Below are 13,043 nucleotides of genomic sequence, written 5' to 3' on the forward strand. Positions count from 1 at the left end.
TGAAAGCCATGAAGATGCAAAGAGCAAAGTGTGAGATGGTTATTTTAAACACCATATGTATCTTCGTCTTCTCTACTTTAAAGCTGCTATAATGACTGTTTCTACATTAGCAATGGGCCAGAAGTTTAATGTGAAAAATGTCACTCGTAGAGACAAACCCCAGAGACACCTGATTCTGCCGTTCCCCATAGCTCCACGGAGTATTTTAGCATCTTTAAACTTTTTTGGTTTTACTTTCTGCAACTTTACTGTTTTGATTCACTCTCATCAGGATCATCTTCAGCAGCATCAGGAAGTTGTTTTCGGCAAAAATAATAAAGCCTCTGTATGTTACCTGCTCAGCACCAAACGACAGACAAAGTTAGCGACTAGCTGGCGAACACAGTGGAGCATATAGCAGCTAAAGACTCAGATGTGGCGTAAATAGGCATCTGTTTGCTAACAAAGGTAACCATATCAACTTTAAAAGGTAATGGCTAAAACTAGCTTTAATGCAGATTAAAGTGTTAATTCAGAGGGTATAAATACCCTGCTCATAATTCTCTTTCGACTCGCAAATAAGCCGTTTATAATCACAGAGGGGCTTCTGTCTTAACAAGTTGTAGATAGAGGCTTGTGCTTTATGCGGTGAGAAAACGTGTTGAGGTCAATAACTTGTGCCAGTATTCGCTCCGTTAAACTGAAATTTTAACACCTTAGAGTTTTGCTTTTTGGTGTGGATGGGAGTGTCGTGCTCTACAACCTTGGTAAGTTGGCCCAGGCCTCTACTTACCACTATAATGGCTCTGCTCTTAGTCTGCACTCCCCCTGTATTTGTCACTGTTTGCTCTCACACACACACACACACACACACACACACACACACACAGAAAACACACAGACACACAGACGTACATGCAACCAAAGGCCGGCAGGCCTATACTTGCAGCTTTGTTGTGTCTGCATGTCTGTACACTGGGTCCACGCTCACGGACATGAGTGGGTCAGAAGCCACAGCCTCTCTCTGAATCACTAGCTGTAATTAAAAGCTGTGATGTCTCTATAAAGACGCCCGCCAGAGATGGAGAAAGAGAGGGAAGGAGGGTGGAAAGAAGAGGAGAGGAGAGGAGAGGGGCTTCTGGTGGCTGAGCCAGTGCAACTGTGCACCAGATGTTTTCAGGCTCCCCCGTTCGGCTCCTCGCCTTCCTTCTTTCCTCCTCCAGCCAGACCACTGGAGAGGGGGGACTCCAGTGCATGCAGCACTGCCTCGAACAGTGTACGCCATGCGGACACATCCTCCTCTGTGGCATGCATGTTGTTCCTCAGACTGCGATATGTGATACATGAGTGAGAGAGTGTCATTTGAGTGCGAGACAGGAAAAGAGAATGGAAACAGGGACGAGGAAAAGAGTAGATAATGTGGCGACTTGTTCTGCCTGTGAGGTCTGTTTTATTGTTTGTCGGTGTCTATTACGTGTGTCTCACACTTTGGCTGCGTGAACGTGTGTGTCTGCAGGCGCGCGCGTGTGTGTGTGTGTGTGTATGCATCCTCATCTGCCTGGTGTGGTGTAGATGTGGAGATGAAAGCGTTTGCGGCCCACAGGAGAGCTGGCAGCAGTGCCGGACTGGAGGTCTGGCAGACAGAGAGAGGAGGTGCAGGGATGCAGCACGATCAAACAGACCCCACTCTGACCAGCATGGGTTATCTAAATATGAGGTGGGAAGCCCAGACACAGGAGCCTACTTCAACATAGGTTCAGACCCATATAGGCACTTGATGTTCTTTGACTTGATTGAAGCAGAAAGCAGATGATATTTGGCGCCGGTTTTTGATATTAAATCTCACCATTCCAAAAACTTCCAATAAAGTAGAAAATTCAATGTTTTCCAAGAATGTTATGCCTGTCAGGGTGGAAGAGCCTCTAAAACTACATTTAGACCGTCTTAGCACACAAATCCATACTAATTACATTTTATAAAACAGGGTGAGCAAATTTCATTACAGGTTTAACAGATTGCCACCCCTGAAGCTGTTCTGTAAAATCCTTTTCACACCTCACTGAATAGATTTCTCCAGTCAGCCTTCTGATACAAAATAAGGAAATAATCACCAACTGTGGTCAGAGGCAAAATCTCCATCATATCACAAGTGACACAAGTCACTGGCTAGTCGTCATCAGATATTTTATAGAAAGAGTCCCATATAGTAGTATAGGAGTCAAACCCTACTTCAAAGATCTCATCACAAGCTGTTGCCATCCATCCCTGTAAAGACACAGACCATGTCTCGACTGCTGTAAAAAATCACAGGGTGTAACAGCACAGACTGCCCATCAAGGGAGCGTTCACTGAGGGAGCGCTTTACAGCCCCGACCGTGTCATGGGCAATATCAGCCCATATACTGCTCAGTGGGGGGAAATAGCTCCCGTTTGTGGGGCATGAGAACATGAAAACATTCCACTTCTGCACAGTATCTCCTCCTCCCCCTCCTCTTCCCTCTTTCCCCCTCCAGTTTGCTGCCACTTTGTTTGTTTGTGTACGTCTGTTTTTGATGGTGCTGTTGATGTCGGCCCATATGCCTCATTTCCTCTGCCAGAAGACAACAACGGAAGCTTAGCAACCAACGCAGTGTTCCCTCTCTTTGAGAAAGTCCCACTGAACAAGCTTACAAATGATCCATTTAGGTCAGGATTTCATAAAACTATTCAGATTGTAGTCATGAGTATAACCATCAACTTTTGGCAATGTTCTGGCTGTCAAATGCACATCTATTCAACACCAAAATGTATTCTAGAAAGATATCTACATCCGCTAGCTTGGATTTACGGGAATAGCATTACCACCAACGCACACTTCACAATAAAGTGAGTCAAACAAATAAGAGGACTGTTGCATCTAATGTGTGTACACAAGTCTACAAAAGGCAGTTCAGCAAAACCACAACTCAACTGGGCCAAAGAGTGTGAAAAAAAAAAAAACCTTCAATCACACCCCTCCTCTTTCTTCCTGCTTGGAAAAGACCAGATGACAATAATGTGGAGTATGGAGCCCCAGTGAGCGCTGCTGACCCCTCCTCCTCCACCTCCCTCCTTCCATCCCTCCACCCCCTGGTCTTTGAAAGGCCTCCACATGTTTATGGCTCATGCCTGTGGTATGACGATGGATTCTCCATATAAAAGCCAGCAGGATCATGGGGTGTTTCAAATATTGCTCTCTGAAGACAGTTGCTGACAAAATGACAGCAGCCATATTTATTTTGGTCAGAGAGCAGGGGCACTTAGTGGGAAGTTAATCAGAGACCCCCCTTCCTTTTTCTTCCCCCGGCTTCCAGCACCCCCCCCAATAAGGAATGCACCCAGGGCAGAGAAGTTTCAGAGACTACTGGTAATGACTTTCTCCTCCGATGGAAGATTTAGCACCACTAAACTGCATGAGATGCAGAAAAACAAACCCGAAAGTTTGGTTTGAGGACATCAGCGTAAAGCAAGTGTTGATTGCCTGTCCAGACATGGGCCTAGATAATCAATTTTCAACTGGTTAGTAGGAGATACAAAACATAAGCGAAGACGGGGGGGGAATAATCTATGACAGAGATTTGCAAATATGGGATAGCTGAAACAGAACTTGTGTTAATTTGTGACTGTGACCGCAGCGGTGACCATAACTGCCATTGGCACTGGGATGTTGGAGACCTGGCCAAGTCAATGACAGGTTGATGTGTCTTTCCTCTTCACCCATGCTCTTATTCACTACAGCCCAGTGCAAAGCTTCCAAAATGCTCTCTGTCATCTCAGCTTTACGGTTTCACAGTAGTGTGTGTTTATTTCATCTTTTCGTCCAGATTTTGGCAGCATTTAATTAAATTAATGAACGATGCAAGCTCATGTGGTGGGTGGTGGAAGGGGGTAGGGGGGTTGTCCCAGTCAGACACTAACCCAGGCCCTGTGTCCAGAGCCAGGCCATCCATGCTGTCCAAGGGAGGCAGGGTACTTCTGAGGCCTTCTCACCAGCTACTGTGTCAGCCCCTATGGAGCGGCCTTATTAAAAGAAGATTAAGCCGTGGCTCCTCCAGTCACAACAGGCTGCAGTGTGAGGCTCACATAATCACTATGACAGGGCGTCTGCCAATTAGTGCTCTCCTTCTGTCCTGGGAAAACGCTCCTCACTCCGCTCCCGCTGGCGGGAAGAACTGATCCGGATTGTCCGTGATATTACCCAGGCCAGAGATCGCCGTTAATCACCACCCGTCATTCCACTGTGGCAGAAATCAGAGTGGGACTTGTCATCTGTGCACCAGCTCTCGCTTCCAAAAGTCCTGACTTCCCGTAGAGCACACCCGGGGAACATTAATTGGAATAATGAGATAAGTACATGAAGGAACAGAAGTGCAAACCTCTGTTTTCAAGTACTTTGGGAAGACTTCAGAGGGGTGGTTCGAGCAAGAGCTCAATTGTTGTTCAGCTTGGACAAACTGCACCATGAGCTCCTCTGCTGAGACAAGAAGAACACGCTCCATCAATTAGCCTCGAGTTGAAAGCGTGCGTCTGTTTGAGAAAAAAGCTGGCCTGATGGTAGAAGGCTACATCTGACAAAAACACATCCAGAAATGTGTTTGGATGTTGGGTTTCCGAGCCAAACACAGGCCAGACTCAGATGCGATCATGCTGAGTGCGTAACTAAAATGCTCAGAAGTGAATGGCATCTTTCACCAGAGCTTAAACCTCTTGGCTCAGAGAGTATAAACACCAAAATTGTGTTTCACATGCTCATACGCACGCACGCGCATTAACTGCTTGCTCGTACGCAAAGACTTGCCAGATACCGGAATTGTTTGGTGTCTCGAGCGGTGTGCGCTTCAGACAAGGCGGTTGAGCTTCCTCCAGAGCGGATTTGAGGCAATCAATGTTGCTCTGTGCATCGTTTTACAGGACCGGAGACTTTGGAGCAGATGGTTTGCAGACGGTGAGGACCAGGAGGTCCACAGCACTGTGGATTCACCGCAGAACCAGACTGGCTTCAGACAGAACCTGGCGTAAATCCCACCAGTCAACCAAATCCTCATGAGGTCTGGTCGATCCAAGGCGGATCTGTGTTCACTTTGGTCCCCTGCAACAGACTGTAGGTGATCTTAGGGTAAATTAAACAACTGCCCGCCTCTCTGTCATGTCCAATGGCCTTAAATACAGACAAAGACCTTGCAGGGCCTTTAGATGTCTCACTACGGAGGAGTGATGAGGCAGTAAACTGAGTCTAGGTGGGTTTATCGTCTTCTACACCCCAGCCGCAGAACGTGTAACAAAGCGTGTTTATCCAAGGTTTCAAATTGATGGCAGAGGGAATAGACTGGGCATCATGGCTGCAAGAGGTAGTTATCACAGTTACAGCATAAACACAAACTGCACACAGAAGTTATGACAGACAGTATTAGTGGTGGCTGGATCCAAGCACTCAGATGACTGATGAGATGGAGGGCTTGGCCTCGGCCGAGCCTTACAGCAGAAAGGGTTTCTCTGGTTACACACACGGGAGATCAATACACCCACAAAGGCCTGCAGCACTCCAAGTACAGGTACATAATACAACGGCCAAAGATAATCATTATATGTTCCTTCTTTCTTATTCTTCCTCTCGCTGCATCTTTCTGCTGTCCCTCTTTTTCTTTCCCTGGGGTCAGCAGAGGGACTGTGAGTCTTCATGGGCCAGTAGAAGCAGTCGTAGAAGCATTTCAAGTGTAAATTGAACTGCATTGTTCTGGAAAACCAGGTCTTAAATATGTTTCTGTTGTCAGTTCCAAAATTTGCTAAGCTATAAACTTTTACTGTTCCATAACTTCATACTGTAAAACTTCTGTTCTTGTTTGGGTTCACTTTGAGCTTGGCCGCCTCTTGCACTACAAATGCCCCTTAAATGACTGTACTTTTACCTACAATCCAAGCAAGCAGAGCTGCACAAATGTCACTCCGGCCTGACACCATAAAGACTTTTGTGCCGTCTGAGAATCTGAAAGCCGATTTGTCAAACTGTCTGAAACTGAAATTAGCCTGAGTTGCAATGGTGTGTTTGTGTTGGACTTTACTCCCTCTTAAATCTCAAATCAGGGATTACATTGAGAGTGGGAGTTTTCGAGAGCTTTAACATTTTAAGTTGTTTACACAACATCTAATGTCACTGACATGGCAGAAGCAGCTGTTGTTCAAAGATTATAGTAGAGTGGGTGGGCAAGAGAGAAAGAAAATACACAGATGGATTGATAGGCAACGAAGGACAGCAGAAAAAAAAGAAGCAGAGAAAGAGGAGTCGAACTTGTCACGTGTCTGTTTGTAAACCAGTGAATCTGATGACAGGAGTTGCTGGGAAATCTCTGTAGGGACTTCCTTAATGGCATCAATATGGAAGAGCCGGGGGGCTGCAGCGTTATCACTCTTCTCACCTTTCCTCTCCTCCCCTCCCATCAGCTCACAAGGCAGAGAGAGGGGGGAACCCAGTCTGTCAATGCTAGCTGCTCCGGCGCTATTAATAAAGTCTCTTTATTGTTTATAGCCTGTTCAGGGCACTACTCCAGGGATCCAGAGGATAGAAGAGCATCTGACCCTCTCCAGGGAACAATGCAAAGGCCCGCCACACACGCTAGCCAAGCATCGACGAGGCAAGACTTCCTTATTCCTCTAGAGATTGTTGTATTGAAGTATTATTTGACAATTATGCACCAAACGTAAACAGCTGGGTGACAATGATAGAACTGACAAAGATTTCCAATGTGGTTTTGAAATTGTTTTCGTGAAATATCTGTCCACTCCAGCCTTCCTGCATTGTTATACAAGCAGAATGTCCACTTTAGTTGGAGTGCTGCGATACTCCCCAGAGAACAGTCCCTAAATATTCTGTGCAACCTTAACTGGTGGAAAAGTCACAATTTATTTTTGCCAAACTTCAAAAGTTTGCCAAAAATTAGCTTGACAGTTGGATGGAAATAGCACTTGTGACAGTGTACCGCCACTGTGTGTCCATGCCCCCCACACAACCTTTCCCCTCCTTTTTGGGGACAGAGTGCATTATCAGGACACCGGCTGAGGACAGCAAATGAAACCCAGCAGCGCGAGTGATATACAGTGTGTTTACGCTGATCGGCAACTTGTATGGAACGCATCAGACACGGTTTACACAACTCGTCATGTTCGCTGTGAAAATGCCTCTGCTCTTGACATTATCTGGGCTTTACTCTCTGTGCGAGTGTGTGTTTTACAGAGGGATTAGATCTTTGCCGACATAGAGGGAAAAGAAGAAGATCATTCGTGTTGTTATTGCGCTCCTCGAGCTAAGCTGGGAGACAGGGATCTGTCAATGACGTCCAGTGTAATTCAAACACGTAGATATGTAGAAATGCAAGCCAGGGTGATCAGATAAGCATTTCCATAAATAGTGTATACCTACATGCTGCTTCCTCTTATTTCCTGTCTCCGTTTAATCCATAGCATCTTTATGGTCTGCAGTTATATAATCCTATGCTTATCCTAAGCATTGGTGTCTGGTGTCCGGTGAGAAGAGCTCATGAAAATGTTCATTTTTAGACTGTCTTAAGTTCCAAGTGATCATCATAATTACTTCTACTATTTATATTTTCTTCTGAATATGAAATCTAAATGTTGAGGTTCCATTTTTCTCAACCCCATTTAAGGATTAAATTTACCATACTGCATTGCAAAGCCTGTTATTTTTAAGTAGTGCCGGGGATCTCGAGCTTGTAAAGTCCTTGAAATCTGTATAAATTTAAAAGGTCACCTTCCAGGCTATTTCATGATGAACTCAGCCACATTGCAGCCATTTCTTGAACCTCCACTTCCTGATCACCTGCATTTCAAAGGGCGGCCTCTCGTCCCATTGGACCATGCTTTATTATCACTCACGGAAAGTGATTATTTTACAATGTCAGTCGGTCGAGCTTCCATGCGACGGCACTGGATCTCCTCCCCTTCGACTTAGCTGCTTACACTTTTACATTGTATTTATTTGAACTGAAAAGTGTTGCGTTTCACTGGCTTTTGCCAAGTGGGGATTTTTTCACGAGCGGTCGAGCGGTGGGGAATTAACAACACATGCCTAAGTCTGAAATTTACCTTTATTAAACGGGCCACCGCAGTACTTCACAAGCCCGGAGAGTCCTAAGATGCACACACAGTGACACTTTTACGTACAGCTTTCAACCACAAAGCTGAGGCCACTGATCCTCCACAGAGACATAACTCCGTGATTGGTTAAGAAACTGTACTGAGAGGTTTGCAATGGCTGTGGCACCAGGGAGCAGTAGCTTTAAGTGAGATGGACATGGGGAGCCTGTTGTCGGTTTCTAAAGGACTGAAGAAGAATGGTTCTGCTCTGCACTCAATTTAGACTTCACAACAACTTCCCATCAGAGACTTCATGCTTGAGATAATTAACGGCAGTAACCAAGCGCAACAATGCCAAATTTTAATTAAAGAAGGTCATAAAGTTTCTTGGAAAAGGTCAAGCAAGCACGGCAAAGTCACAAAGAGGCACGTAGGGGTTGGGGGAGAACTTCCTTGACAAACAGGACAGGACTTTGGAGCTAAATGTGCCATGGAATCACAGTTTCCAACCCAGAGAGCAGCGACTGCCTTGGTAGCGCTGAAATATGAGAAACTATCAGGGTTTATTTCAAGTTTATTTACTCTCTCACCACTTCACTAAATGATCCTCCTATTCAACACTCCAGGCCAAAAATGGAGAAAAATCCTCGAGGTTAGAATATTTTCCTCTTTCTGTAAAACAATGTTTTTCTTTTTTTCTGACAGCCTGAATCTGCCACTGTAATTGCTTCCTTATTTGGTGAATTAAATATTTACACTTGGCCTATCCTAATCCAAAGTTTATAAGAGAGGCAAAAAGTACATTAAGAGAAAGGACATTTATTTTAAAAGCACTCCTAACTGAGGCCATCACCCCAAATGGTGTGTTTGGACTGTCTGAGAGAAATAGTTTACTTTTTGGAAAAAAATATTTCCCTTCGCTGTATTCACACACAGAGAAATTCCAGATTTGACTTCTCATTTAATGGCCTGACATACATGCTGTGTGCACCGCAAATATCTCTCATGCTGATGGGAGGAAACAGAGACAGCCATTGAGGAAACCTGCAGTTTGAAGAATTCCAGTGAGGAGAGGAAGGGAGATGGGAGGGAGGGGGGGTATACCTCAGAAAAAGAGCTCTGGCTGAACAAGGCCCGCCATGGAAAAACACTGATATTTCATGCACGGAAACGACACCGTGCACCTCAAAAACGCAGACAGTGAAAAAACAAGACTGAGTGCAAGGTACGAGGGTTACATGAAACAGGTGGAACTGAGAGGGGGAAAAGAGTCTCCTATGGGATAAGTGGGCTGTTTTCTATAATATTCACCAGAGTAGTGTAAACTTTAAGGTGAACATGGATGGAGTTGGGACTGACTGACAGACTATCTCTCTCACACACATCAACATGTGGCTGTATGACATCCTTACCTCTCCTGCAGTGCCTCATGGCCATTTTGCACATCCTGGACTCAGCGATGGTGGGACAGGGTATTGTGTCCTTGGGTGGTTTCTTTACAATGTGCCGCGTCCGGGTCTCCAGACCCCACTTATAGCCGCAGGTTTTGTTTCTCCTGGTGCAGGCTCCCCATTCACTCCACTGGCCCACCTCACAGCCCTCTGTGGAGACACACAGGAAAACAGTGATGTGCAGTGAAACCACAGCAGAGTGAAGTTTAGAGGCAACTCAAAGACCCCAGGTCAAGCTTTAACACTGGGTGAAGGAGCTTTACTGGGATGCTTTAACCTCTTTGTGTGTGGTCCCAGTTTAGCTGCAGGTTTTTTGGTCCCAAATAAGCAGGCCAAGTTATAGAATACTGTGCAAAGGTAAAGAGAGTCATAAAAGACAAGGTTGTTTACTCTCTTGAAACTTTTTTTGTAACATATATAAGTTGTTTCACGTACCTCCACACTCCATGGTTTCCTCCAGCGGGGCAAAGCCCTCGGGGCACTTATCAAAGCAGCGCCCTTTGTGTAGGTAAAAGCCTGACTTGCACTTGGTGCAGAAGTCTTTGCTGAAGCAGGACTCACAGTTCTCTATCCTGCACCCTGGAGGAAGAAGGAGAGAAAGAGGAGAGTCATCAGGGTCTGAGCAACGCTCTCATCTGGAGTTGATCGAGAGCTAAGGGGTTTGGGGAAGGGGGTTCTTGAAAGGATTACACTGTCTCTCCCGCAAAAAAAAAAAAAAAGTAGTAGATGCCCTGTGAATCATTTCTCTCCGGGGCTCAAGTGTATTTCAGAAAACTTGTTTTGCCTGACAGAGATTTTCCCTTCATCTTCCTGTTCTTGTGTAGAGTGAGCATATCAACAGTGTGAAAACACAACAGCAGAGTTACGTCACACTGACCTCTTTCAACAATTTGCACTGACATCCAACAGTTTGGATTCAAACACACAAGCTCACGTTTTCAACTAATGGTGTGCTGCAACTGGAAGATACACCCCATTGGGGCTCTGAATAGTGTCCTTAATATGCTATCTTGTCACTCCACACTGCTCCAATCTGTGTCTGTTTCCATAACTGAGGATTATTGGGAAGTCAGGCTTTCATTAAAGTGTCAACGATGGCTTGTGATCACGATGTTGGCCAGCTGTGGGGACCCTTTAAGTCTTGGCTACAATATGAAAGAGGGTAGGTGGGTTAGGAAAGGGGGATGCACGGGGGGATGACAACATTTTGTGCCGCCTTGCCAAACAAATGCTGAATGCATTTAGTCAGCAAACACACACACCACGCCCTGCCGCTGCGCATGACACACAGTGCCGCGCTTGCAAAGAAAGGCTCGGCAATGTGTCATCAGGCTCTTACTCTGCAAATAGCACGTCAGGCAGGGCCAAATTACAACAACCACACCAGCAGGGCGACGCACAGGCCCACATGATTAGAAGGAGCCTCCCAGAACTGTCTAATTTATGACGCTCCTCAGAAGCTCTATGTGGCCCTATTGCTCAACAGGCTTCCAGTGTCGGGGAAGCACAATCTGTAACCTGCAGCCACCGCCTCCCACAGCTTGCAGGGGGCTTCCCAGGTAGGGTGTCATCTGCTCCTCTGACTGCGTCTCACACACGGGGATGCAACCATGCATTAGCGCGTGCGCATTACCTCGACGTGTAAAACCTACGTTACTGTGATTTTCCACATGTGAGAGCGGCAGAGGCTGAGGGCTGCTCTTTTATCTGTGACCCTTGCAGGGCCTTGAAGGGAAGGTTCTCACAATCACACCCCTTAATTACACCATCTCCAGCTAACCATCAGGCCTCCTCCTCGACATTCCTCCAAAACGAGGGGGTCCCTCCCCGCTTTACTTTGAACCCTAAAGTATGGCCTCTGCCCACTCACTCTGGTCTCACGCTTTCCCGACCAGTCTAAACAAACCATGGACACATACACACATATGCACAAACACACACATACCAATCAGATATGGCTGGAGATAAACCCACTCTGCAATGAAGCTGTACTCCAAATTCCAAGAAACGTAGATCCACTGACCATAGATCTCTTTCCTGCATCCTCACACCATTTTTATGTTATTAAGTCAATCAGCTGACATAATGTAGCTTATCTAGGTATTACTTTTGCTCTATTGTATCTTATGGCTCAACATGTCTTGGATCTCTGGAGTAACAGTAGTGCTGTAGAGATTTTGGTGTGGAATGTGTGAGTCTAAGGGAGGTATAAATGCATTTTACTGTCCTTTTTTTTGCTCTCTGCCTCTCATCCACTTTCTGGGTGAAACGGAATCATTCAGGCTTGGGTTTGATACAAGACTATTGGGCTCGTCTCAGGGAGCAGGATAATAAATCACCGAGCTAATTGGAAAGCACAAAGCTGTCTTTTACCCTTCACACTTCCCAGGCCTGTCATCACCTGGGAGACTTTTAGCTCCCAAACAAAAAAATAAAAGAGTAAAAGGGGGAACAAGAACATCTGGCAGTACTCTCAAGCACTGAGGTTGTTGTGCAATCCCCAGTTATTGACAGTAAATACGAGCAACACAGATGTGCGAAACACTGTATCCTTGCAGCGGCAGTAGCACTTGACAAGGGTTTTGATTAAAACATCACTGTTGGTTTCAGTTTTGGATGTGGTAAGGCAATGGCGCAAATGCCCAGAAATCTTGTTTTCCAAATAGAAGATAAGCAATACTGTCGCTCTGTGAGATGGATGAGGTGGATGACACATCAATGTGGCTCCATGGGATTTAGAATGCAGGAAGGCAAAGCTGGAGGGTCAGAGGTCATCAGAGAATGAGGTGGGTCGGAAGGGATCACTATGACAGACATTTATCCCTCTGTCCAGTTATCTGGCAAAAGGCTATCTGGGACAGCGTGGCCTATCTGTGACACTGGAGAAGCTCCCACACTGATCGCTGGCCAAGTCGCCAGTCAGGCAGCTTGTCCGGCATCTCCAGGAACAGATACAGGGGAGCGGGTTCATTCTCCCTGTGGGATTAACCTCTGGACCACCTTTAAAGTCTTCATCTAGGTGCCTCAGGGAGACTAATGAGAAATAATGAGGTCATCAGATCCCATTGAAGGCCCAGTGTTCCTGGGACTTAAACGTATTATCATCATTATCTCCCGGCCTGCTTCTGGCCGGGAGTTATATTATGAACACAGGAGGGAAAGCCTTGTGTTTCAGCACTGAGAGGAAATTCAAAAAGCTGCCAGTGAAGTGGCTGAGGGTGCACGATTTACAGAGATGTCGTCAGCTGTGCACCAGTGCCGCCGTAATCCGTATAGCTGTTACACTTTTTCTTTTTTGTTGTTTGTTTGAGTTTGCACTTGGTTTGCATGTCAAGTGCATTTGAAGTTCATAGATGAGTCACAGAGCATCACTTGTGATCTAATGGTGCATGCTTGGCAGAAGCCAGTCCCTCAACTGTGGTCTGGATAGGGAACCCATCGATTTTATCACGGACACTCAAAGCCTCATGTCACTTTCAGTCAACAGCTTCCTCTGCAGGCTGACAG

At 45.9% G+C, this 13,043-nt stretch overlaps 1 protein-coding gene across 2 annotated transcripts in view; it reads right to left on the reverse strand.

The window, feature by feature from the left end:
* rspo2 (R-spondin 2) overlaps positions 1-13,043 on the reverse strand; it is a 55,230-nt gene that overhangs the window by 12,271 nt on the left and 29,916 nt on the right. For both annotated transcript variants that reach the window (XM_070912518.1, XM_070912519.1), the window contains exons 3-4: positions 9,972-10,115; positions 9,498-9,686 (exon numbers count right to left, since the gene is read on the reverse strand). In XM_070912518.1, coding sequence (XP_070768619.1) covers positions 9,498-9,686; positions 9,972-10,115 — 333 coding nt within the window. The remainder of the gene's footprint in view (positions 1-9,497; positions 9,687-9,971; positions 10,116-13,043) is intronic.

Source organism: Enoplosus armatus, chromosome 9 (assembly GCF_043641665.1).
Source record: "Enoplosus armatus isolate fEnoArm2 chromosome 9, fEnoArm2.hap1, whole genome shotgun sequence".
Classification (NCBI taxonomy): Eukaryota; Metazoa; Chordata; class Actinopteri; order Centrarchiformes; family Enoplosidae; genus Enoplosus; species Enoplosus armatus.